The 25,425-nt window shown below is 39.3% G+C and overlaps 1 protein-coding gene across 8 annotated transcripts in view; it reads right to left on the bottom strand.

Moving 5' to 3' along the window:
* The window catches only part of anks1ab (ankyrin repeat and sterile alpha motif domain containing 1Ab), a 100,262-nt gene continuing 74,837 nt past the window's right edge, over window positions 1–25,425 (bottom strand). For 4 of the 8 annotated variants that reach the window (XM_041782627.1, XM_041782628.1, XM_041782631.1 and 1 more), the window contains 6 exons: window positions 23,869–24,006; window positions 21,467–21,538; window positions 21,115–21,198; window positions 20,848–20,985; window positions 17,620–17,796; window positions 6,984–10,893 (listed from right to left, as the gene is read on the bottom strand). In XM_041782627.1, coding sequence (XP_041638561.1) covers window positions 10,519–10,893; window positions 17,620–17,796; window positions 20,848–20,985; window positions 21,115–21,198; window positions 21,467–21,538; window positions 23,869–24,006 — 984 coding nt within the window. In that variant the 3' untranslated portion in view covers window positions 6,984–10,518. The other 4 variants (XR_005991690.1, XM_041782632.1, XM_041782629.1 and 1 more) reach the window with 4 other exon arrangements.

The raw sequence follows: 25,425 nt of genomic DNA, 5'->3' as shown, positions 1-25,425 counted from the left end.
ATTAAAGCACTTCATGATGCTGGCTGGTCTTTGAGACAAATATGACAGGTGGTCTAATAAATTTGTTAAGCACTGTACATTAAATATGTGTGCTACTAGTGGAAAAAAAATGGCAGCTTGGTACACAGACCTCAAAAGAGCAATACAGTGGATTAGGATTATTATGGAAGAATTAATAGAGGTAAGGCTGGGCAAACTACACAATCTATTATTGTATTTTTTGGAGAATTTAGACTACGGTGTGTGATTTTAATAGAAACGTTTATACTCAGTCTACATGCTGAGATTAAGATTATAATAAAACAAGGACTGTCTGACGCCTAAGGATCCTTATTGCGATAAATCAAAGATTTCTATAGTTAATCTTTATATTAATATTCTTTTGTTAAATTTTGGAATTCCTCTGTTTTGCATTTGAAATTTTTGGTTTCATTTAAAGTTTATTTTGTCTGTGTTACACTAGGAGTACCTGACTTCCTGTTTGGATATAGACATGCTTTTATTTTGAAAGAACGTATGGAATTTAGGATAGATACTGACATTAACTTAACCAAGGAAAAAAAGAACTTGTTGTGGATTGAAAAGGAAGTAAGGAAAAGTTAAAAAAAAAAAAAAAAAAAAAGTAAATGTTTGATTAGACATGATGCAGGTAACGTTTGATTTGTCCACTGAGCTGGCTGTGAGTTTTTAAATTGAAAATTAAAGTGGTGATCTTATTTTACTTCACTTTAATTACAGGGAGACATTGTGGTGGCTTAACTGAAGTGTGCTGAAAGAGAAGATACAGCACACAATTAAAGCATTTAAAATTGACTAATTATGGAAATCGCACTGGGATTGATACATGAATGCAGATAGCGCTAAATAAAGCCTAGAAAAGCTTAAAAATATGGAAAGAACTACATGACTGCATGTATACTCTTTCTCAGTTTAATTCTAGGTCACTGGCTCACGTGCATTTCTATAAAGTGTTACAACTATTTAAAAGTATTTGTATTTGTATGTCGTATAGTCCAATAAAGGGAACAATGTAATCTTCAGTAATTAAAATAAATACTTTATAACTAACATAAAATTTGAAACAAATCTCAGAGCGTCAACATAATCAGGTAGTTTGAAACAATTTTAATTGAATGTACCCACAAATTCATAACAGTATGCACTGCACTAAATAAGACAAAATATGTAATTTGGACGACTCTGGCAGTGATGAATGAGACAACTTGAACTTTCATTTGCTGATGTGTCTTAAGGTAATAAATACACATGAATGGATGCCTGAAATACCAGTTAAAATAAAAGCATAATATTTAGTTGCATAATTTGGACAATAGTTAACATGAATGACAACTTTATGAGGCACTGGTATAATCCTTGGACTTCAGAAGACTTCACATCTCTGATCAAAAAGAATGAGGAAATTTGCAGAAGTCACACAGTTGGGAATCATCTGAGATTAAAACCATGCAATTTTTTAAACTCATCAGGTACTGCAACCACACTTTTGTCCGATTTAAAGTTATTATCTGAATCCTCAATGACTCCACTAATTAAGAGAAAGAGAGTGTATTGAGTCTGTTGCAGCATTCAAGTTTCACAAAACAAATACTAAGATTGTATGCATAACAATACATTATAATAGAGTCACATTATTATGAACAAATATAACTTACTGATACGTTTTCAATTCAGGCGAGGATTATGTGATTTTCTGCTTCATGTTGGTTTGTTTAGAGGAGCTGGATCTGAAGGAACGGGCTGTAAATCTTTTTTTAATCATGCAACAAACTGAGTATTTAGCATCTAAATGACAGAGGAGTTTTATGGGATTGTGATCAGCAGGCACTTAAGAAAATGGGATGTTTAGCTCTGTGACTTGAATTTAATATAACACGATAATCACAAACTGGAGATTAGAAGTTGCGCCACCCACTAATCTCCAAAGCAGGGGAAACACTGATAGTATAATTGTGCAGTAATTACCCTGGTGTTAAATTTGTCACTTTAAATTCTTAACAGCTGGTGTAAAGTTGCTCTCTGTTATTGTTTATTCAATCATAAAAAAAAATCAATGTTGACAACAAAAGTGAGAGGGATTCTTTTGTCATTGTATTATTTAATTTCATTAATATAATATTGCTTTGAAATTTGAAACAGTATCACATTTTCTTTGACAAACCATACTCTGTCCACAAACATGGGCAAAGCATTGTATGCTGGTACAGTTTCTTTTTTTCTCTACATTTCATTTCTCTTGGTAATTCCCATTTTCTATCATCCAATAGACCTGAATCAATAGAAATGCTCAGTAATGGTCTATATCATAAATGGTCTACAGTGCTCTAAACATTACAGTACCTACATGACAAGATCAGAAAGTCACTTGGAGGCCAGGAAATGGCCTTTTTGACTGACTTCTCTCAAGACAGGAGTGATACACAGGTCCTGTTTTTGCCAGTGATGTGGGACAACAGGTTTACCGTTCGTCTGTGTTGGGAGTCGTATCGGGGGGCAGTGGAGGAGCAAGGGGGATATACAGAGTGAGATCTAAAATGTCAGAGTAGCTCTGGTTTGGCCCTGCACGTTGCATAAGGCTTACCTCTCATTTTCCTCTCTCCCTTTTATCTCTTTTCCACTGCTCTGCCCACTAACTGAACACACGCAAAACGCACTCGCATCGGCTGCTCCCCTTCAACTCACAGCTTGGTATCCGGAAACTTGAACGCTGGGGTGAGCTACACAAGGAAAACACCAAATGTTAAAAAAGACCGGTACATGCACAGCCATATCATGCCACCAAAACTTGCTTTAAATAGCTGCTGCTCATTAAAGTGTAATGCTTTTACATTATGCATACATACTAGAGCAGGTTGTCTTGGTGACACACAAAATGGAAGAACATACGTGACAAAATGTTGGAAGAATGAAGGCAAATGGAGACATGGGAGGTATGAGGATGAATCGCTGTATTGTTCTTTTTTCTGAGAGGGAACATAAAAAGCAGATGAGTGAAGAGAGACGAGACACTGCTACGGTACATACAAAGACTGCTCAGGCCGAGTGCATCAAAGGGTACAAAACACAAAGAAACACTGCCATCATGCATCATCAGTGGAAGCTAACAGTTAACAGTCAGAACAAGGTGGCAAAGACACAGCCACGGTACCGCACACAGACCAGCTACATCTTTAAAACAGTCAGTCTGCAGCCACACAGGAGCTCAATGCCTCCCCTTCTCCTGCAGCACACATGAAAAAACAAGGACAGCGGACAGTGATGTTAACAGTCCAAACTCCCATGAGGACAGACAAGGAACAAGGCATACAGCACGCACAGCAGGTAGTGCACACAGGGGAGAACCCACAGATTCGTGTTGACTCCACAACGAGCTTTTTTGAGTCACAGTGCAGTGAGGAAAATCTTTTAAAAAAGGTGGAGGGGGAGGTGTCACGTTCTCGGCATAACAAATCCATTCGCATTAACACGACAGCAGAGCAACACTTGGATTTGGCTCCTTTTTAATGTGGTGGAATTCTTTTCATTGTTGTTTGTTTTCAAGTGACACACTTTGCATGTACTGAACCTAATTCTTAAATTAGTGTGAAACAGCGTGGATACCTACCCATGTAATCATGATAATAAGATGCTATGTTAGGAAACATGCGCCCAATTGTGCTCGAGGCTCATTAATACAGTCGAGTCAAATGAAATCGTGCAGAGGATGTTTTTGTTTTGATTACTATGTTGTGAAATGTGCAACCAATGTTGGTACACTTGTGTTATTTTTGTCTTTTGGGTTGTATTATTTGTATTTTTGCCTAAAATATTTTCTTCACTCTCCCCAAAAGTATCAGTCAGACCCGGTCTATCAAAAAGTATCACAAAATGCACTATTTGCACGGTAAGAAAAGAAGAAAAGAAAAGGTATTAAAAGGGATAGTGCCATATTTCAACACAGTGTTTTCTCTTTTTTTTAAATTGACAAGAAGATGCTGTGATTCTTTGCAGTCTCTCACCGCTACCATGAATGCTGAGAGACTGCAGAGTGGGCAGTACAAGGCCAGGGCAAAAACTCATCTGGACTAAACTGTACCATCATTACATCAACGTCCCATCGCAGCCAGTCACAGTCAATAAAAACACCTGGAAATCAGCAGTGTCATCTTTTTTAAAGTCTTCTAGAAGCAAAGGGTTGGCGTGCAGTTGTTTGGGTTGTGGTGGGTGTGATACTCAAGAAGGTGGGGGCTTTAGTTGATTATAGATAACCCGAAATGAAGTAAGGCTGTCGTCCTCCATAAAGTGTTGTGAAGTTGTCCTCCTGCGTGTGAGTACGAGGGTTCAGTTCTTGGTCCGTTTGAGTTCAGACATCAGTGATGGATTCATGATCGATCCATCGTGTTGCAATATGACTACTGTACAAATACGTAGAAATAAAAAAACAGGTTGTTTTGCTGCATGTTGCTGTTTTATCTTTCTTTGATTAATTGTCCGTCTGTCTTGCATCCCATGCTAGCAAAGCAGCCTCCTCATAGTGCCTCACAGTGGTAGATGCCTGGTAAGACAGGACAGGCTAAAGATGGAGAAAGAAAAAAAATATATAACTGTCTTGAGGCAAAACAATCAAATAATTCAGTAAATTAAAAATAAGAAATGATGTTAAATGAAACTAAAAAATAACCATGCTTTAAAGGACTTATAATCTGAACAAATGTCTAAAGTGCCTGTTAAAAGAAAAGTTTAACATTTAATGTGTATTTATGACGTGAAAATACCACCAGCAGCCAGGAAACCTAGCTTAGCATAGAGACTGGAAACAGGGAAACAGCTCACTTTGCACTGTTGAACGTCAACAAATAAACCCACCAGCAATCACAGCTCACTAAGGAACACCAATCATCTAAAGTTTAATTCTAACTGGAAATAAAGTGTGAATAAGGATGGAGGTTAACTATTGGACTACATGTTTTGATTTCCAAATCAGGACAAAAATAAAATGATTCATGCTTGATTTTAACCAGCATGATTAGACTTTTCTTTTGTTTTACCATACCCAGGTTGCAATCTCACAGAGTAGCAGAACAGTTGCAGCTTTAAACATCTTTTTCTGTACTAGTTTAGGATATTTACTATCTTGCTGATAAGACCCAGGCTAGCTGTTTTCCTTTGTTTGAAATCTCTAAAGGGATAGTTCTATTTTTATGTGGGGTTATATGAGGAACTTGTCAATAGTAAGTGGAGTAGCCACAGGAGATGCCCCTGTATTAAGAAACTAGCCAGAATGCTGACATGGAAACTAGGCTATACATATTGCTGCAGATGGGGCCGTTTGTGTCATGTAATCTAGCAGGCAGAGGAGCTTGTATGTATCACAGTTGGAGGGTAGTGCTAAATAAAGTGGCTTGCTGACAGCAAAGTAAAGCAGTTGAGTCATGCCTAATGAATAGAGAGTATAGAGATCAGAGTTGGCAGCCCAAGGTTCAAGTCTCACCTGCAGCTCTCTCTCTTCCCGTTTCTTTCTTTATCTACTGTCCTGGCTAAAATGATGGCAACCCTCCAAAAATTGCTAAAATACAGTGTAAGGGGCTGTATCCGCTTGTAGCTATGGTAGCACTTATTTTCAATGTAAAACCAAGTCCAGCACTCAGTGTTATACTTCTCGCGCAAATGAGTACTTAAAAAACACCTTCAGCATCAGCTGTTTTGTCATCATGCTCACAGCACTCCTTTCGAAAAAAAGTTTAACAACTTTTGAAACAACCCAGAACAACCTTCTTCACCTAGCAACAATAAATGGCAGTGAGAAGTGCATCAAAACCAGAAATTGTGAGAGTTACCAGTGCTAAAAGCACCACCTGGGGCCCTAAAATAACCTCCTCTGCCATGAAATATAGCCTAGCTTCCAGTCTGGCTAGTTTCTTATTAAAGGGGCTGAGCTGACTGGCATCTTCCCTGGCTAACACATTTTTGACAAGTGCCTCATACAACCATGTTTCACAGTAAACAAACTATCCCTTCAAGCTAAGCTAAATTTGCTGACATCTGTGTAATTTGAACAATTGTTCCTCACTGACTTTAATTTTTTGTCCGTTTTATTTTGTAGTAGTACTGAGATTATAACAGAAACAGTTAAGATATAATAGAAAACAGATAAAATGACACTGCATAAAGATATTTCCCAATATGTTAAACTTTTCTTTTAACAGTTTAACAATCTGTTAAACCTTTGACATTACACACAGTTGTGTAACTATTCAGTATACTTAATAATGCAAACTCAACTTTCCTGGAAATCAAACTTGCTGTGATTTAAAGCCAATCTGGAGTGTACATACAGAGCCAAATGAAAATGAGCATGCTTGTTTTGCCTGTGCAGAATCAGTTTAAAAATAAGGCCTGAAAGAGTAAAGAATAATAAAGATGCAACCTCTGGGAGCTATCTGGGATTTGGAGGCAGATGCAAGTTGTCAGGAGGAGGAGGATGAGGAGGAAGAGGCAGTTTGGTTGAGAGAGCAGGGCCACTGTAAAATGACATCAGTCCAGGATCATCCGGTCCAGAGCTCCGGCATGGGCTGTAGCAGCAACAGGCGAGGGAGGCTGCCGGGGGTGGTGGGGAGGCACAGGGGGGCCGCAGGAGTGTTTGTCATGACGGGTAGAGAGGTTTGTGTGGGTCGCTGGGCAGGGCAAAGGAGGGTGCAGGAGTGGGCAGCCCTGAGGGATGCTATACCATCACAGTGAGAAGGCACGGGGCTCGCATGTTTTTATGTGTGTGCGTGTGAGATAAATCAAGAAACCGGATGCAGGGGGGAGAGAGGGAGGTACGAAGGGGTGCAGAGGGGCGGCTGTGGGGATCCCGCCTCAGAATATGGTGGTCTCGTACTTGGTGCTGACGGGGCGCCTGTTGGAGTCCCGGTGGTCCAAGAGCCAGGTGGTGCTGCCCAGGGACTGCATATCGGGGTCCATCTCCAGGGGGTCGATCTGCCGGGGGGGAGGGAGGGAGGAGGGACGAGAGGAGGGCGTGAGACGGGCGGCAGTGGAGGCCATTGCGTCACACTGACAGTCCTCACACACGTGCATGTGGATTAGAGGTACAGTCCAGTGATCATGTTTTAATCACAGACACTCAGGGCTCAATCCACAACATGAAGATGTCTGACAGAAAATACTCTGACGCAGCAGTGAGCCACAGCCACAACCCTCTGGGAGTTAAAAAAATACACTGATTAGTTGTTCAAAAGCTCTACAACAGAGGCTCCTACAGACATGGGAGCTGTTGTCATTATATAAGCAGTCAAAACACACATACTGATGAATTTACTGGAAGCTAGGAATGAATTTTAAATGGCTGAGAAACCCTCAAGATAAGGCATTTGAATATTTAAAATTCCCTGCGTATGGATGACATCTTCAGCTCAACATGTCCTATTAAAAGAATAGTAACACAAAAAATAAGAGAGGGAGCTTAAAGTCCCTGTAAAGCAAAATCAGAAATTAGTCTCTAAACACTAGAAATGTTGGAACAAAGTAGCTGTAAACATGTGAAAAGGCTGAGAGCTATGTGTGACTGAATTCTGGATTTAGACCGTTAGGAAGTTCTTCACTACTTTCAGGGCTAGTTTTACTTTAGGCAGGGCAAATGTAGTGCTGTGACGTGTGAGAGCGGATTGAATTATTCCTTCCCCTACAGGCTCTTTTATGCTCTATGTTTGAAATGGATTCAGATACAGATGGAGTTTTATGACCGTTCTCAGCGTATTTCTTATTTCGTCTGTTCTCCCACAGATCGAACATTGCAATATTGTTGCCAATCCATGGAGCAATTTAGTCTAAATGTCAGCCACAGCGGCAAAATCATAACAAAGAAGAAGTCGCTGAAAAACTGTGACTGAACTTCCTGATGACATATCGCTGTATCTTGCATGAGTTGTTGGATACTACAAACATAAATATGATGTTAGCTCACCTGGGCATAGAGAGACAACTACAACAGAACAGCTGAACAGAGGATGGACAGGGAAGCAACTTGAGGATTCATTTTTTTAACATTACTCAACAAAACAGGTCGAAGTATAACAAATTGACAGTTGTAATGTTTAACGTTGCTCTATTTTCATAGGTAAGCAGAGCATAAATAAGCCTTATCCCTTGTTTTGACATAAGTATGTGACTAATGTCTGTATATCCATAAATATACAGACAACGCCTCCTATTGTACACGGCAAGGAAGTGCACTTTATCATGAATCGATGGAAAGCTTTAAACTGCCTCTAGGCACCGTGGTGAGAATAATCTTGTAATAACTTTGCTGTTCAGTGGCTTAGAATATGTGCTCAGGGAATTACCGACACAAAAACACAACTAATACAGCATGCCCACCTGGAACAAAGCATATTTTGAGACTTATTTTATCAAAAACACGTTTGAACGGGGCGTAAATGGCCTAGCGGGGAGGTTGCGCCACATGTACGCGGGTGGCCCGGGTTCACGTCCGGCCTGTGGCCCCTTTCCAGCATGTCTCTTCACTGTTTCATCCATTTCTGACTCCATCCACTGTCTTCCTCTCTAAATGGAGGCATAAAAAAACAAAAATATGTATATATTTTTAAAAAAGCCCAACTGAACAGCCAAATGAGCTAAGCTTATCTATCTTGTATAGCCAAGGGGTAGTTTGTATGTTTAATAACTGTTTTTGTAACTTTTGTCCTGTAACTTTTCACTAAAATGAAGAAATATATTTCACATTGCTGAGATGATCTGACAGCACTTCATATGGACTGGTAAATCATGCTCTATTTTAAATCAAAGGGATTAATCTGCTATGACTTCAGATCAAGTTCACAGCTTGGTTGCCAAGCTAGCACACTCTAATACGGTGTCTCCGAAATTCACCATAAAAGTAAAAAAATTTCTGCATATTCGCAGCAGATTCTGGACAAAAATATGACGGAGGGGGAAAGTTTTGCAGGCATATCTGACATCAGGAGATTATATAAACTATATATACTATATATAAGCACTGAATGTGGTATCCTAATAGTCTGTATTCTGTGTATGTTTATACCTTCATCGGAAATTAGCAGCCAGCTAAATGCTGTGTATTTGTACAGTGTGGGGTGAATTTATCCAACTTCCAGCCATGTTGGTGGACGGATTATTAAAAGTAACATAACAGAGGGATTTGTGATGGCCAACTACAAATTAAATACCAGACTTCTGCCACCTCTGCTCTGACACAGCTATAGGCTGCTGCACTCTAACCATAGAGCACCATGACATCGGGGGCAGGCTAATTACTGAAGTGGTGGTCTAGCCCAGGGGTTCCCAAACCTTTTAGCCTGTGATCCCAAAAACAACAGAGTCAGAGACCGGAGACCTCCACCTTCCCTGCAGATGGTTAAAGTGTCAAAGTATTGTATACAAATTTACATTTTAGGAAATTTTTGTACCCATTAAGCACAAATCTAACTTAACAACTTTGGATTTATATTAAATTGAACCCATTTTAAAAATATTTTTAACACTAATGGATAAAATACACCACTTAAGATAATTTTTTTGTTCATTTATCTCTCTCTGTTTTTTTTTTTTTTTTTAAAGCATCCCGTGAACCCCCTGGGAGTCCCAACCCCAACTGTGGGAACCACTGGTCTAGCCTATTTGTCTCTTGAACCAGACACAGCACGAACATCTGCTCGTCTTGCTCGTATCTTGCTTAAGACAACTATCTTGCTCGTCTTTAGCCCTGGATTATTTTCTTAAAAATCAGTCTGTGGCTGTGTCTCTCTCAAAGCAGCAGCAGTTTGTCTCTGCTCATGCTGAAGTTCAAGGAAGTATTGGACAACAGATACATTCTATTCCCGCAAAGTTTGGCACAATAAAATGTATGTTTCTAAAGACTTTTATTTTGAAGAACAGCGTCAGGAAATGCAGTGTATCCAGCAGCATCCCCACAGCTTAACGTCTCAAACAGGAGAGAGACATAACTTCCTATCACTCATTGAAAATGAAGTATTAGGAGGCCTCAAATCTTAAACGCATGAAGAGAAAATAAAACTGAGACATTTTGGCACTAAACTGTCTGTCTGTCATCGCATGAATGTGATTGTGTCTCTGGTGGCTCAAACATAGAGCTGACAGGTCCAGTAGAGACAGATGAGTCCTCTGTTCAAGTGTTGGCACTTGTGGAAATTTCAGAGAGTATCGTCTTTCTTGTGAGTAATGCATTTGTTGCTTTCAACTGAGACGCCCACAGCATCCTAGAGCAGATACCACTGCCCCATTTTTCATGATTTTGAAAATTATATAAACTTAGAGATGTTTTCCATTACTGTAATTTGGCCTGGTGGTTAATAGCATAGCCGCCTGTCCTACAACAAACCTAAAATACAGATTTTCTATCACTTTACAGAGACTTTAAAACCATCCAACAGACAACTTCAACCATCTTGTTTACAAACCCTCACTGGCACAATTAAGCCAACAGTCCTCTGAGAAGCTTAAATAAAGAGGGAGTAAATCACATCAAGAACCCCTCTCCTCCCTGAATGTTTTTAACCACAGGAATAAACTAAATTCTAAAATGTGAGATGAAGATGAGAGATGAGAAAGTAAAGGGATGAGAGGAACATTTATGGCGGAAATATTAATATCCATATGACACGTACACAAAGTAGACTGCAGCACCAGATCATAAACAACAAAAAAAAAAAAAAAAACAGAAAGAAAGATAGGAGGGAGAAGTGTGTAAGCTGATGTGTGGTGATTAAAGGTTGAAAAGAGGAAAGGAAAGAGAAGGACCTGGACTCCAGGGCTAACAGAGTGCAACGGGAGGAAGGAAGGACGGTGGGTAGTACACGTGTGACAGTGACAGCAGCGGCATTCGAGCAGAGGGGCACCCTGGGAAGCAGGAGGACCAAGAAGACAAGAACAAAGACATGTTAAAAAAAACGAGAGAATAGAGGGACAGAGCATTTAAATGCACCAAACAGATAATTTAGCAGCAGCAGACGGAGCTGTTGTCACCTGTCTAGAGCTGAAGAAGGCAAATTAGTCAATAAAATTATTCTGCTTCTTCTTGTGTTTTTGTAATTGACATTCACTACAACCCTCCCCCAAAGAGAGCCTGTCCAATCACAGCTTAGCAACCGTAACTAGGCACGGCAGGTCTGTCAAGGTTTGGATTTGTACACATGTTGAAGCGGTGTGCTGAGGCTGTTGAGAGGATAAAGACTCAGTGACTGTAGTGTCTTTTTTTAGCCTTGCAAAAAAACAAAAATAAATAATCAGAGTTTATCTTCAGTAATGTAAGCTGCTAACATTGCATGCTCTGCTAACTAGGTTACTACAGTAGCAACACGGTGTTACTGCTGAGGCAAAGAAGCACATTATTATGTAACAGCTTTATATGGTTGGAGGTTAAAAAAAGCCTGGTTCACATACACATAGTTTCCCACAGTGTAGAAGCAAGTCCAAGATAGATACAACACAGTGAAGGTTAACTTTAGCAGCTCAGCCCTTCTATTTTTTAACTTAATTTAGCAACCACAGCAAAGAATTATGAACATTTTATTTAGGGATACGTCAATCTGATCCTGGACTTTGATATCACTCTAATCCTGATTAAAATAGCTGGATCTGTTAGGGACAGTCTTTGGGGCTGACCCCTGAGGCTGATCTACAGTGCTGTAAAAAAGTATTTGCCCCCTTCCTGATGTCTTATTTTTTGTATATCTGTCCAACTTAAATGTTTCATATCATCAAACAAATTTTAATATTAGACAAAGACAATCCAAGTAAATAGAAAATGTAGTTTTTAAATTATTTCATTTATTAAGGGAAAAACATCCACACCTACCTGGGCTGGCCCTATGTGAAAAAGGAATTGCCCGAATTAAATGTTAACCAAATTCTGGAAACCTGAGCTCAATTATGATAACTGCCAGACCTACTGAATCAAGAAACCACTTAAATAGAACCAGTCTGACAAAGTGAAGTAGGCTCAAATATCTCAAAAAGCAACACAATTCAAGAATGGATGAGAAACAGTCATTTGCATCGTTCTGAAAAGGGTTACAAAGCTATTTCTAAGGCTTTGTGACTCTAGCAAACCATGGTGAGAGACATTATCAACAAATGGAGAAAACTTCGAACAGTGATAAACCTTCTAAGGAGTGTCTGGCCTACCAAAAGTACTCAAAGAGTACACTGATGACTCATCCAGGAGGTCACAAAAGAACACAGGACAACATCTAATTATCTGCAGGCCTCATTTGACTCAGCAAAGGACAGTGTGCATGATTCACTAATAAGAAAGAGACTGGGCAAAACAGCATCCATGGAAGAGCTCCAAGAGCAAATCCACTGCTGATGAGACAAAAGTTTCATTTTTGTGTCGCTGTACATCTGGCATAAAACTAACACAGCGTTTCATAAAAAGAACTTCATACCAGCAGTCTTCCATGGTGATTGTGTGATGGACTAGGGCTGCTTTGCTGCTTAAGGACCTGGATGACTTTTAATAGAACCATGAATTCTGCTCTCTACCAGAAAATCCTAAAGGAGAATGTCCAGCCATCAGTTTGTGACCTCAAGCTCTCTTCTTCTTATTTAAATTTATCTACCCTGGAAAACCTCATTGAGATTAAAAATCTAATTTACAGGAGTGTTCTGGCCAAGACAGGCAGCAGCACAATTAACAAAGACAGAGGCATAAAAACAGAGTAGATACAATCACAGAGATACTAAATCCTGAGTCACAGAGCAGAAAGTCATCAGTCAAAACATCTACAACCTGAAGTACTTTGGTTATGCAGCAGGACAATGATCTGAAACCCACCTTGAAGAAGTCCACTTTTGAATAGCTTAAACAAAATGAAGGTTTTGGAGTGACCTCGTCAAAGTCCAGTCTTAAATCTGATTGAGATGCTGTGGCAGATCTTAACAGATTGTTCAAGCTCAAAAACCCTCCAATATGGCTGAGTTAAAATAAGTCACATAGAGTGGCACAACCAGTTATGTTGAGGGGGGAATCACTTTTCCACATAGGGCCAGATAGATTTGGACTGCTTTGACCATTATTACATTAATCGTCATTCAAAAAAAATAATAAAAACTAAAAATTTGACAAATCCGAAACATTTAAGCCTGACAAATTTGCAAAAAAAAAAAAAAAAAAAAAAAAGAAATCAGGAAGTGGGGAAATACTTTTTCACAGCACTGTATACAGCTCGGTTCTAAATTTTTCTGTTTACAGCAAGCACATGCATGTGCTCTGTTACTGTTTTTAGTGTACTGGTAGCCATTGTTGAAAGCCACTTTTAAGGGCTGAATGATATAAAAGTTTGACAATCCCAAAAGACAATGTGCGCATGAGCAAAAGTCACATTACACGGTAAGCAATTTAAGTCACATGATCTGAAGCAGTTCATGCTGCCACTTATGTGTTGCTTAATGAGAACCAAAACTGCAAATTTCCCTTATTTTATAACCTATCTTCATCAAAATTGATATCACCATTAGCTGCCACAGAATAGAGAACTGTGCATGGAGGATCTGTGTGTCTCCTGCATAAAAAAAAATATTCACACTACAGGTGACACTGCTGCTGTTTCAGATACTCTGCCATGACACTTCAGGCAGAAGCTCAGTTATGAGAGTCCGAGCTTAGGTGAGCCTTTTGCTGCTAGCACCAGTTCCTAGCATATGCACCTTTTACATACAGTTTACCAATGGCAGGGCTGTGTCGATCATTCATGTTAAAGTTCTAGGTGTGTCCTGGAGTGTTACTGTCATTTAAGCAGGAGTTGAACTCTTAGGGGTGATCATGAGGACTAAACAGAACTTAAAACGCCATAAGAAATGGTTGCTGATGTTTAAGTTACACAACAACCAGCTATCAGAGAGCTGACCTAGTGTGAGGTGTTTGAAAGTATGAAAAATAGGGTTGCTTGTTGTAAAATAATTAATGTATATAAAAGAAAATGTATTAATCAGGTGAAGTTTCCTTTTTATATTAAAACATGCTATATCACAGAACGAAAGCTAACAACAATGGCTAAGCAGTTTGGTGGTATTTCATGCTTGTTATGCTATCAACTTCAGTGGCTACATCCCCTTTCTGCTTATTTTGAAAGGTGGTGGTTAACAACAAGTTGAATCAAACAAAAAAGGCAGAGAAAACTAGAAGGAAGCACTTAACTTCTTCATCTGCATTCCAAAGATTGGGTATACTCCCATTAATGGTTTGAAAGCAACAAAATAGTTGAAACCACAGTACAGTTTGTCATCACGTAAATAATTTCTAAAGGTGCTCTGCCTGGCCTCTACAAGGAAGTATGAGAACATTTATCTACTGAGTTAATGGATGTTAAAGCTATGAGCTTAACCACAGACACCCTGAGCTATTACATTACCGCACAGTGCAGTGCTACAGGCTAGGACTTCCATGTATCTCACACCAGCGACTCGATTTCAGCTGCCTTAAAGGACATGCTTTATTAGTTTACTAAAGTGTGAGGTATTCAGAGACAATACCAGCAACATGAAAAAGCCATGGACAACAAAGGAGTGCACTGCCAAGGCTGCTTTATACAGCACAGCTCAAGAGGGTTCACTGTGACAGCGAAAGTGAGGGATGATTTTGTAAGTGGTGCTCTGATTGCACCAACAATTTCAGTTTGTATGTATTTATTCATCTAAAGTATTAAAGAGCACATATTTTACCACTTTAAGACAACTTTATATTGGTCTCAGATAGGGGTGCACCGATTGCAATTTTCTGGCTGATCTTTAAAAAGCCTGACCTGCCGATTCCGATTTTGGCCGATACCAATTGTTTCATAACTGACAGCATACCCCTTCAATGTTCCAATCTTATTTTATTGAATAACATTGAACAATACCTGTGAAACAATACAAACTTGTTGTTTTAACTGCACATGAGGTAGTTCTCTCAAATATAAATGAAAATTTTAAAGCGTTGCTGTCCAAACCACTAAATTATATCAGTTCCTTTAGTCTTTCATTTTTCACATTTTAGTGGGTAAAGGCATATGAAACCAATCTTGCACCCCTAGTCTCAGAGGCCCTCAAAACATGCCTGTGAAGTTTGTTGCTGAAAAAAACACTCCAGAATTGGATTTTTGTATGTCTAAAAACCCTCTGTGTCAGTCTAATTCTTGGGGGGGATTATGGACTTGCCAGGGGCACATATTTTTGTTAGGAAAGCCTAAAAAAGTTGAAACCTGCCACTACCCCACACATAAATAGTATAGGTCAGCGATTTAACACATAAGTCGTATAGGTTTGGTTTACGTATCAGTAAATATCCAAAGTTAGAGAATCTGACTGATGTCAGAGCTTAAAATGGTGGATCAGTGCATCGCTTATTTTATCTGTCAGTTCAGCCAGCTTTTATTATAACAGATTTTTTATGTACCACAGGTAAAAGGATCATTTGAAATCAGCCATGCCTTTGAGCATCACAACCATGTTATTTAACTCAATCCTAAATTAATTCTTATCATGACTAAAAACACGACTAAATATATTTTATGCAGAATAAAAAGAGAAGAAACCAGGCACTCGCATGCAAGCATCCAAGCATGAAACATTTACAAAGAAGCCTTTCTAAAATGGCCAAATCAGAGATGTAACAGTATTAATATTTCCTATCGTGATTAAAGTGACCTAAAATATCATGGTTATCAGTATCACGCTGTTGTTATTATGTGCTGAAAATGTTCAAACAGTACAGGTGCATCATTAAAATTTCCCCAAGGTTTGTACATGAAGAGGATTTTTAAAATGCAGTGCAGAGTACTAAGCACTTATTGTTTGATAAAATATGAACAAATAAATTTTGCACCAAAAGAAATCTTATTTCTTTGTTTTAACAATACTTCTTGGCAATAAACCTGATATTGCTGGAAAGCTGGTTTATTACCCTTTTAAATGATGCCACATTTGTAAGGAACATACATTTGTGGGATGAGCAGCACTCAGAGCTGAGTGTGTAGGTTGCACCCATGAAAAATTTGCCAAATCTTCTCTGCCATGCCCATTGGCTACTCTTCTGTTGCTACTGACTCTTGTTTAAACTTCTGGTACCCCAAGATGCTGACAATCAGGTGCCTGATTGGCACCAGTTATGTTCAGTAATGAATCCAGATTCTGTCTTAGTCAGTTGGATTGTAGGTTCAAAGGAACTTAACTTTGTGGGACTAATAGGAATATCTTACCATATCTTAAGTGTAGAGAAGATACAGAGAACGCTATAATGATTGTGCCTGGTTTCTTCTCATTTTATATTGCATATTTTTCCTTCTGATTTCCAAGAGCACTAACCATTGTTTTATATTTCTTCTACTTTAACCCCTTTGAGCAGCCAGTTGTTCCCTTTTGTCTCTGAACATCTTAAATGTTTCCTATGGAGAAATTTTAGATTCTCTATTCAACATGCTTGTTTTGCCCAGGACATGTTGGTGCATATTCTAGCTGGTTATCTTTTGTTTCAGAAAGAGTCAAATAAGCACATAAAAATATCAACTAGAGCCAGTGTGTTTAACAAATTCCCTTATCTTACAGAGTTTACAGGCCAGCTACAGCAGATAAAGTCAGTCAGAACTGTCTTTTCTAGGCTCATTTCAACTGCTGTGAATGAGAGAGTAACATTGTGTACTTCTGTCTGAAAACAAAGCCCATTTGTGGAAATAATTATGAGAAATGTAAAATATTTTCTCATTAAAATTAGGAACAGCGTCTTTGCTGTGCAAAAGTCACAGTTGTAGCAACACTTACTTAGGGTGTTTGGGGGCTAAATGAACTGTTAAATAAAAACTGTGTGGCTAACACATTTTCTTTTCAAACAACCAGATTTGGTAGCACTCAAATAGCCAAAAAGGATTAAAACAAATTGCAGTAGATAGGAGTCTCCCCCCATCTCATTTAAAACTAAAACAAGCAGCCAGACTCATTATGCAGCTCTGTGATTACTCCATATATTATCCTTACAGGCAGGTAGTAAAACAAAGTGATTTGTGTCTCTGCAGAAGCATGTGGTCTAGAAGTGTGCATGCTCCCGGCTGTGCAGTTCTCTCAGGTGACAGTGATCACTGAGTGCTCATTATATGCAGTCCGAGAGGTCAATGCATCACTGCGTGGCTTAGGGTATACGTGGACATTTAGGCAACAAACTTAATCAATAGTGAGGAAGCAGAGGATGGGTCCAGCCAACAGGGCTGAGCCCCCAGAGGAAATCATAAACCTGCCTGTGGGCAGCAAATAAAACTTCTCATTCATCATGTTTCATGTATGCACAAAAAGAAATCACCCCTGAACGGAGTGACTCAGAGCTGAGGGGTGGGCGAGATGAAACTGTTAGCAAAGTAATGACTCATCACTTTCAGCCACAAACACTGCAAGACTTCCTTTGCAAGGGGTCCTTTGGGGATTCATGAGGGAAAAAGTCGGTCACAAGGTCTGTGTACCTTTTCTGAATCATGATTGCTTTTCTGCTTTACCTCTGTCCTTGAGAGAAGTGGAGCAAATTGAACACGCACGCACAAACACAGAAAAAGACACATTCAACAGGTATTTTTCAAGGGTTGTAAAGGTGGTACTCACTGCTGATCTCCGCATACTATTCCACGTTTGAGGAACAGGACGGCTGGTTTTGGTTTCTATGACCTCTGAGGTCAGAGATGTAGGAGGGATGTATTGTCTCGCCCTTGACTGGACTGCCATCTGATAGGCCACTTCAAATGCCTGTCCCAGTGTGAGGATGATTTCGTAGGTTTGTGTCTGCGTGAATGAAAAAATCAAGGGTTAAATCAGTTTAACATGAGGTATGGAGGTATATTTTGCCATTCCTGCTGGTGTGGATCCAAACCATATTATAACATTTAAACAGTGTTCACATTAATCTTTGGAGATATGGTGCATTATATGCAAGAAATGCCTTTTCATTCATCTAACAGATTTCAGGAAATTATTTCACACACTTGACCAACCATTTGGTTTTACTTCATTTAAGCAATTTCATCAGGATAACAATTTCAATAGTAAATATAATTTTCATGACTTCTGACTCTGTTTCAGCACTGACAGAGTAACTGTAATTGAATTGGGTTTGCAGATGCTTGTTCTCAACTATCATTTGTGCATTACACAAAGCAATACTGCATTGCACACATAAGAGCTGCTCTTCACATTGTTTGGATAATTACTTTGTATAATTACATGTTGGCTCTTGCTTGGATATCACACAGATTTTCAGAGGAAAGCCAACGTAATTAAACATCACATTGTGCACATGGAGCAGTTGCATTAAATTAAAACAAGGAAGGCAGAAAATTGTGTTTTGGCCTCGTTAAACTTTGAAAATGTTTCCCTGCAGTTAACAACACTTCATAGTGGTTTATTTGCCAAAGCTTAATGATTGTCATTGACCTTTACAGAAGCTCAGACTCAAATAGCATCATTTTGTATGCCTGCATATGGAAATACCAAAATGCCATGCATAGCAGGAGCAGAACTTCAATCAGCTTGTTCAAAGAGCCAATCAAGGAAATAATGTCTTCAGGATTTTCATGTTGTTTTAGCAGCAGGTTACCCAACATCTCAAAGAAAACTCTGTTTAAAATCACAGACTGATAAATTTAAGTCATACATCGAAAGAATAATATAAAGAACCTTCTAAATGGGCTGTATGAAATTTATGCATTTTTAACAACAGAAGACTCATATTTTTTAGGTAAACAGTGATTGTTACTATTAACTGTATAATAAGATGGCCAGTGTGCCTCTTTCCATTGCATTAAGATGAAGCCAAAATATCCCCACAATAAATGTTTTTCACTTGGCGCTATGGGCATATCAGACTGGGCATATGGTATTAGAGGGCTGCACTGGGATTGGGTCCCGCGGGACCCAACGCAAATCTCGCTGGAGTGGGCGGTTTGAACTTTGCTATGGGCGGGAGCGGGCGGCGAAAAAAAAACAAAAAAACACTGCGGGATCAGGATGTGGCCTAGCAACAGAATGTGGCTTCAATAAATGATGTATAAAAGAAGCTCAAACAAGGTCTTTACAACAGAAAAAGAATACAAGGCAAGTCTGACAAGTTTTGTTTCTGCAGACAAGCTCTGATGGAATAACAGATTGATATCTACTACTGAATAATAAATGGCGAGACAGGTACAGTTTCATAAACAATTATTTCAACTGAAAAAGCAGGTTTTTGTGTTGTGAATGTTGATGTCTATGCTAAGAGTGGCTAAATGAGCTGACCTTGGTGCTGAAACGCGGCAGGTTTGACTGACAGCTGCCGCTCAGAGAGGGAGAGTGAGGGAGAGAGACGCTCTCCGTTGATGGTATGTGCTTTTCTGCAGCTGATTCTTTTTCTTAATCATTTAGATTAATAGGTTGTTTGCACTCACATGATCTTCTTGGCCTGTTTTTGCACAAGGCACTGTTTTTCGTTTTTGATGTATTCCATGAAACTTTTGTTTCTTCTTTACCGTCGGAATAACACCCGGTCTGAATCTCTATTAATGGCCTAAAAAATGACGTGTTTTCTCCTGCAGGACGGGAGAAGACACAAAATCAATGCGTCTCTATTACTATGTGGGCATGAATTCTCAGGGCTTTGCGGGTGCGGGCGGGAGTGGACATACACATTGCGGGTGCGGGCGGGAATGAAACACACACGTTGCGGATGCGGGCAGTAATGGTCAGAAATTCAGCGGGAGCGGGAAAGGAAACAGTCCCGCACAGGGCTCTACGTGGTATCTTCATCTTAACAGTGTCACAGCTTGAGATTCATTTCAGCTTGCACATTAACAAGTCAGAGCTTTCACTGTCTGCACAAGCCGTGCGCATCTCAGACAATATAGACGTGTAACTGATACAAAGAGAACCATGTTTACGTTGTTTTAACAGATATGGATTTCCACACTGGTAGAATATGTTGGTCATTTGTCTCTTAATGACCCTGAGGAAGGCCACAAGCTAAAACACGCCAGTCTAAAGATTTTTTTTGGAATCTCAGGTGTTGCAAGGAAGACAAACAGTACAATTGCACTTCTAGTAGTACTTTTCAAAAAGGTAGAAACTCACTTCCTTTGTATAGAATGCTTTTATTTTGACTTTTTCCCAGCACAGTTTGTCTATAGAATAAATCTAATCCCTTGTAGGGATATTTACTGAGGTGAAACGTGTAGAAAGACCAGGCTGTGACAGTGGGGAGACGCAGCCAAACAAAGCACATAGGTGCCTGGTATAAAAGCTGTGGTGGTGCAAGTTGGAGTGGACATGTGCTGCAGCCACATGCAGCAAACATGCACCCAGTCTGAAACAGTATTAAGAGTGTGAGCAGTACAGATCAGCTGGAAGAGATGCTGTACTAATGTCACCTCGCATCTGCTAACAAAAAACTCTACAACTAACAGATCAGCTGCAAAGATCCTTCAAGTTTTAAAGGGCACAACAAAACAAAGTCTATCGCTCAAAGTAGATATAGATTACTTATGGAAAGTTCAGTGACACTTGGGTGAGTGACCCAGTCAATTAACTCATCAAAACCAAAAAAGACAACTTGAACACAAATAAGTGTTATAATATCAAGCCACCAGGATAGAATTACGTGCTGAGGAACATTCATCTGACATGATTTCGATTGACTAGTTTGACCCATGTTCCTTTAGCATTTATAACCTATATTTATGCTAAGCAGTCATGGGAGCTCTTAATATTTTGGCTTCACTTACAGCAAGCTGTTGCCCTGTCCATTTATTATACAGTCTATGATTGTCTATTCTTTTTATCTGTATTAAGAAAGTGTTGACTACTCACCACTTCCACAGTGCTGAAGACATGACAGAAGTGGTGGCCACTCTTCAGATCCTTGGTAATATAAGCAAAAGTGCAGAGGTCATCTGGGTCCTGAGCGGCACATGAGATGTTCCTGATCTCATGCTCCGCTACTATAGTCTAATGGAGAGAGGAGGACAGTGAGTGCTAACTGGAAATCAACCACTAATGGAGGCTAAGAGAGCCAGCTGCAACATTTGTGATCAACAGATCAATACACACAGACACACAAACATACTTCCCCATTACCTTCGTGGCTGCATCAATGAACTTGACCCCTCTATAGGTAATGGACAGTATGACTACCGGACCCTTTCTAGAATCCTTTGATTTCTGCAATGGGCACAGTTAAAAGAGTGAGAGGTTAGAGCGTACTGTCAAACTAAACACAATGGTTCTCCTTCTACAAAGAGAAATATTTATGAACTCCGACGTGTGCAGACTGGGAAAAGTGATTGTCAGTTGTGTTTTTCTCTTGTCACATTTTTTCTTTTCATGCCTGACATTTTTATCGTTTATTTACTGGACTTTGTTAATTGTGGAAAATCAGTAACACATTTTTCTCTTCAAAATAAAAGGAACTGGTTTTAGTTATACTTACCCTAATTTTAGCACAGGCATCTTGTGTGGATTCAATCCCTCGTAGATCCCTGATTATCAATGATCCTAGGTACTAAAAGAAAAAGACAGCACAACGGAGTTGGTTCAGTACAATTGACATGGGTCTGTACAGAGAATCTACAGAAAAGTGGACAAAGTACCCAGTTTAGCATTTCCACGGCTGCCATCTTGATTATATGGGAGCCAGAAGTAAATGACATGGTGGGAATCTAGAGTTATGTCTCTTTTATGACTGACTGAACCAACATGACAGTGAAACATCAATCCCAGGTAGCTATGCCATAAGAGCCTGTGCTCTCAGCTGCTTTTTTTCACTGGCACTACTCAGTTTCAGCACAAAGCCTATGTAATTCAGCAGTTTTTGCACTTAGCATCCTACTGCAAAACAAGGAACAACTTTTGGAAAAGCCCCATGTTCTACATTGTCACTTCTCCATCACTGGCCAATGAAAATCAAGAAAGGACAGGACTTCTGATAGCAGTTTGCCAACAGCATTGCCAGGGGGAGAAACTGATCTAACGCATCTTTTCTAGGGTAGAGCAGCTGCAAATGCCACAAGAGGATTCCTTTACATTGTTTCATGTTTTCTTGGTGATTTTTCCTTGAATAAAGGAAAATAATAAGCACACTGAGCTATTTAAAAAAACAATTTTATCCTACAGAGGAAAGCAGAGTCAACTTTCGCAACTTGGCAACAGTAATGCTGGTGAGAAGCACATAGAAACTGAGGTTGTGGGCGCTGCCAGCTCAAAAAATAGCAGCTGTGGACATGGGCCCAAAAGAAAGCCCTTATTTATCATTAATTTTAAGCCAAATGGGGCTATAATTAACAAAATAAACATACTGCATTGAAATAGTCTTGAAAATAACAATTTAAACTAGGCATGCACAATACTGGATTTCTGCCGATATCTGATGCATCCACATTTCCAAACTCATCTTAGCTGATACTGACACTGATACATTTATATACACACCTTTTTTATCAAAAAGAAAATTAAGTTCCTCCTGCAAGGAGAGGCTGAGTCAAACAGAGCTGAGAGAGAAGCAGAGAAGAAGACAGTCTGGTAGCTTTTCTAAGCTTTGGGCTTCATTCAAAATGTTCAGAGATTGAGTGTGGCACCCAGGCAATAGTGTTGCATAATTAATGTAATCACAGTCATAATGTCAGGCTGTGCAATTACATAATCACATAAAAGGTTGCAATTATTCTGTATTAAGTACAATCAATAGTTTCCCTATTGCACCTTGTACCTCCGTTTTCAAAAAGGAAAAAAATGAAGCCTAGCATTAGTTCATTCAAGACACAGTAGTCATACAGTAAGCCGTGATCAGTTGACAGCGACCTGATGGACTTCCAACTCCTACAGCCAATCCCACCTCCTCTCAACACCAGTAGTGTATTTAAATATGACATACTTCTCTCTAATCCCAGCTTACATTAATGCTGATGCACTACACTGCTGCTGCTGGCAAAGCTCAACCTCCTCCACCCCAGCCTCCTCCTTTATAGCATAAAGCTTGTTGCACCCTCAGATTCAGATTCATGCTACTATGGATCTCCGCCAAGTTAAACTGTATAAACATATTGCAATAAAATGGTTAAATGTATGACACAAGTGTTTCTGACTGGACTTTTATTTTTTGGAAATATTAAGTCATTTTGAAAGCATTACTGCAAAAACTTCAGGTTTTACATTTTTTATGGTACTTATCACCATTCTCTGCATTTTCCTTGATAACCAAGCAACTACCTAGACTCATGATACTATTCATGTGTTATATTGTAACCACAATCACAAATTGCAAAACTGCTCATTATAATTGCAACTGCACATTATTACCAAATTGTGCTGCACAGGCAGCCATCTAAACCTGATGAGACACTTGTATATTTTACCAGTATTTAAGGTTGATATTTGATTTGTGCTGCAGATATATGGGCTGTAAGTATTGATAGAAATTTTATATCTGCCAATACTGATATCTACTTTAAGCCATTTTCTGCCTATTCCAATAACATGCCTATAATATTGTGTTATCCTAACTAAGACCATAAAGACATAAGGAATATGATAACTGAGAAGAAGGCCCTTTCTCCAAAAGGGTTTCATCCATGGGACACCCAGTGTAATCTTTTCCTGTTGGCCATCAGACAAAATGCAGATGTGCAAAACTCCGACATGAACCTGTCATGTGAGCCCAGAGATTACAGGTCCTACATACTGTCTGTACTGACATGCTGCATAATGACGACAGGAGGACAGGGTTAAAACATCATGTGCTAAGATCACAAAAGATTTTAATGACAAACAGTAGGCTGTGGTGAATAAATGACTGCATGCCTGCTCTTTGCTGACAACAGGTAACAAGTGACTTACTGTTGCCTCATATCCGCAGGAGTCCAGGATGAGTTTCTCAGGCTGGTGATGCCAGGCAGATACAGTGGCATAGGTAGCAGAATGGCTCGGGGGCCGGAGGTTTAAACGTGAGTCTTTATGTCGTTCACTTTGTCTGTCCTGAATAGTGAATGCACCAAGAGGGAAAACAATCAATATTTTTGACATGAAACAAATAAGTTACTTCAAGATATAGCAAAGGTTGGAGTTTTAGCCTCTCAACTCTCTTTCACTTACTTAAAGAACTACTACTACTGGAACCGGAAAGCTGTAGACACATTGACTCAATGCACTTTTTGTGCCTCCGTTAAGGTGGAGAGGTAAAACCACTGACTGATGCACATTAGTGTAAAAGCTGCAGGAGTCTGCTTAGTCAGCGCTTTGGTATAAGTCCTTTATGATCTGCTGGTTTTCTCATAAATATTCATGTAGAGGTTTGGGCCTTTAGGGTCAAAGTGGGCTGTGCTCAGCTCTCTCATAAATCACTTGTCAGAGTAAAATATACTATTGGAAATAATCCACTAAGCATTTGGGGGAAATGATGAGTATTGATTTTGCATTTAATGGATCCTGTGAGTGCAGTCGGGGAACATTTCCCTGATCTGTGGATGCTCCTCTGTGTTTTCTCTTCGGCCTCAGTGAGTCAGAAACCATCCATGCCATCTTGACTGTGAAGATGCCGCAGGTTGACCTTTAGCAAATGGTAAAATTTGATCACTGTGTTATTCTTAGTTTTTAGGAATCCAAGAAATTCAGGGAGGCATAGACGAACTGACAATTTGTAAAATTAAAAGCTGATTTGAGACAATTATGTTACTGTTCTTTGTGCCTGTATGTGTTTTCTTTTACTTTCATCAGCAATACATTTTATACAAGCTGCCCAAAATATACAAGACATTAAATCATTCACTCCTTTTTCCATTATCACCTTAGCAGATCTATGTGTGGGACAAGAATGTTAGCAATGATGTAATTTATAGACATGATAAAAAAAAACAGGAATGCCAAATTACACCAGGACCATCCAGGACTAACCAAAAGAAGAAGCAGTACAAGTAGATCTATATTTAACTTTTGATGTCCCGCTTCAGTCAAGGCATTAACAAGAGGGATACACCGGAGGACATCCAACTCTCCATCTTTCTCTCTCTGACCACACACTAGACAATTTTAAAATCATACCCAGTTTAAAAAAAGAGACCAAAGACTACAGCCTGCTGTCTGTAGTATCATTTTCACACACAAAACATGTATGAGACCTCACAGAAACATGTATAATCAAACATGCCTTCAGACTAAAACAAACATGGAAGACATTTAAAATCTTAACTGGCTCTTGTGGCATATGTTATGGTTACAGGGGAAAAAACCCTATGGAAAGAATATGAATAAAATCCTGTCCAAGATAAAGGTACAGCTGTGTTTATATTTATAAGTATGTAGCATCTGGTTGTGGATGCTACCTGGCCTTCTGGCACTCATTGGTTGTTGTGGATATTCCATTGGCAGCACTGTGACCTAGAAACATTAATATCAATT

The sequence above is a fragment of the Cheilinus undulatus genome, linkage group 3, assembly GCF_018320785.1.
Source record: "Cheilinus undulatus linkage group 3, ASM1832078v1, whole genome shotgun sequence".
NCBI lineage: Eukaryota > Metazoa > Chordata > Actinopteri > Labriformes > Labridae > Cheilinus > Cheilinus undulatus.
Note: the sequence above shows the minus strand (reverse complement) of the source record. Positions and strands in the feature narration are given on the sequence as shown.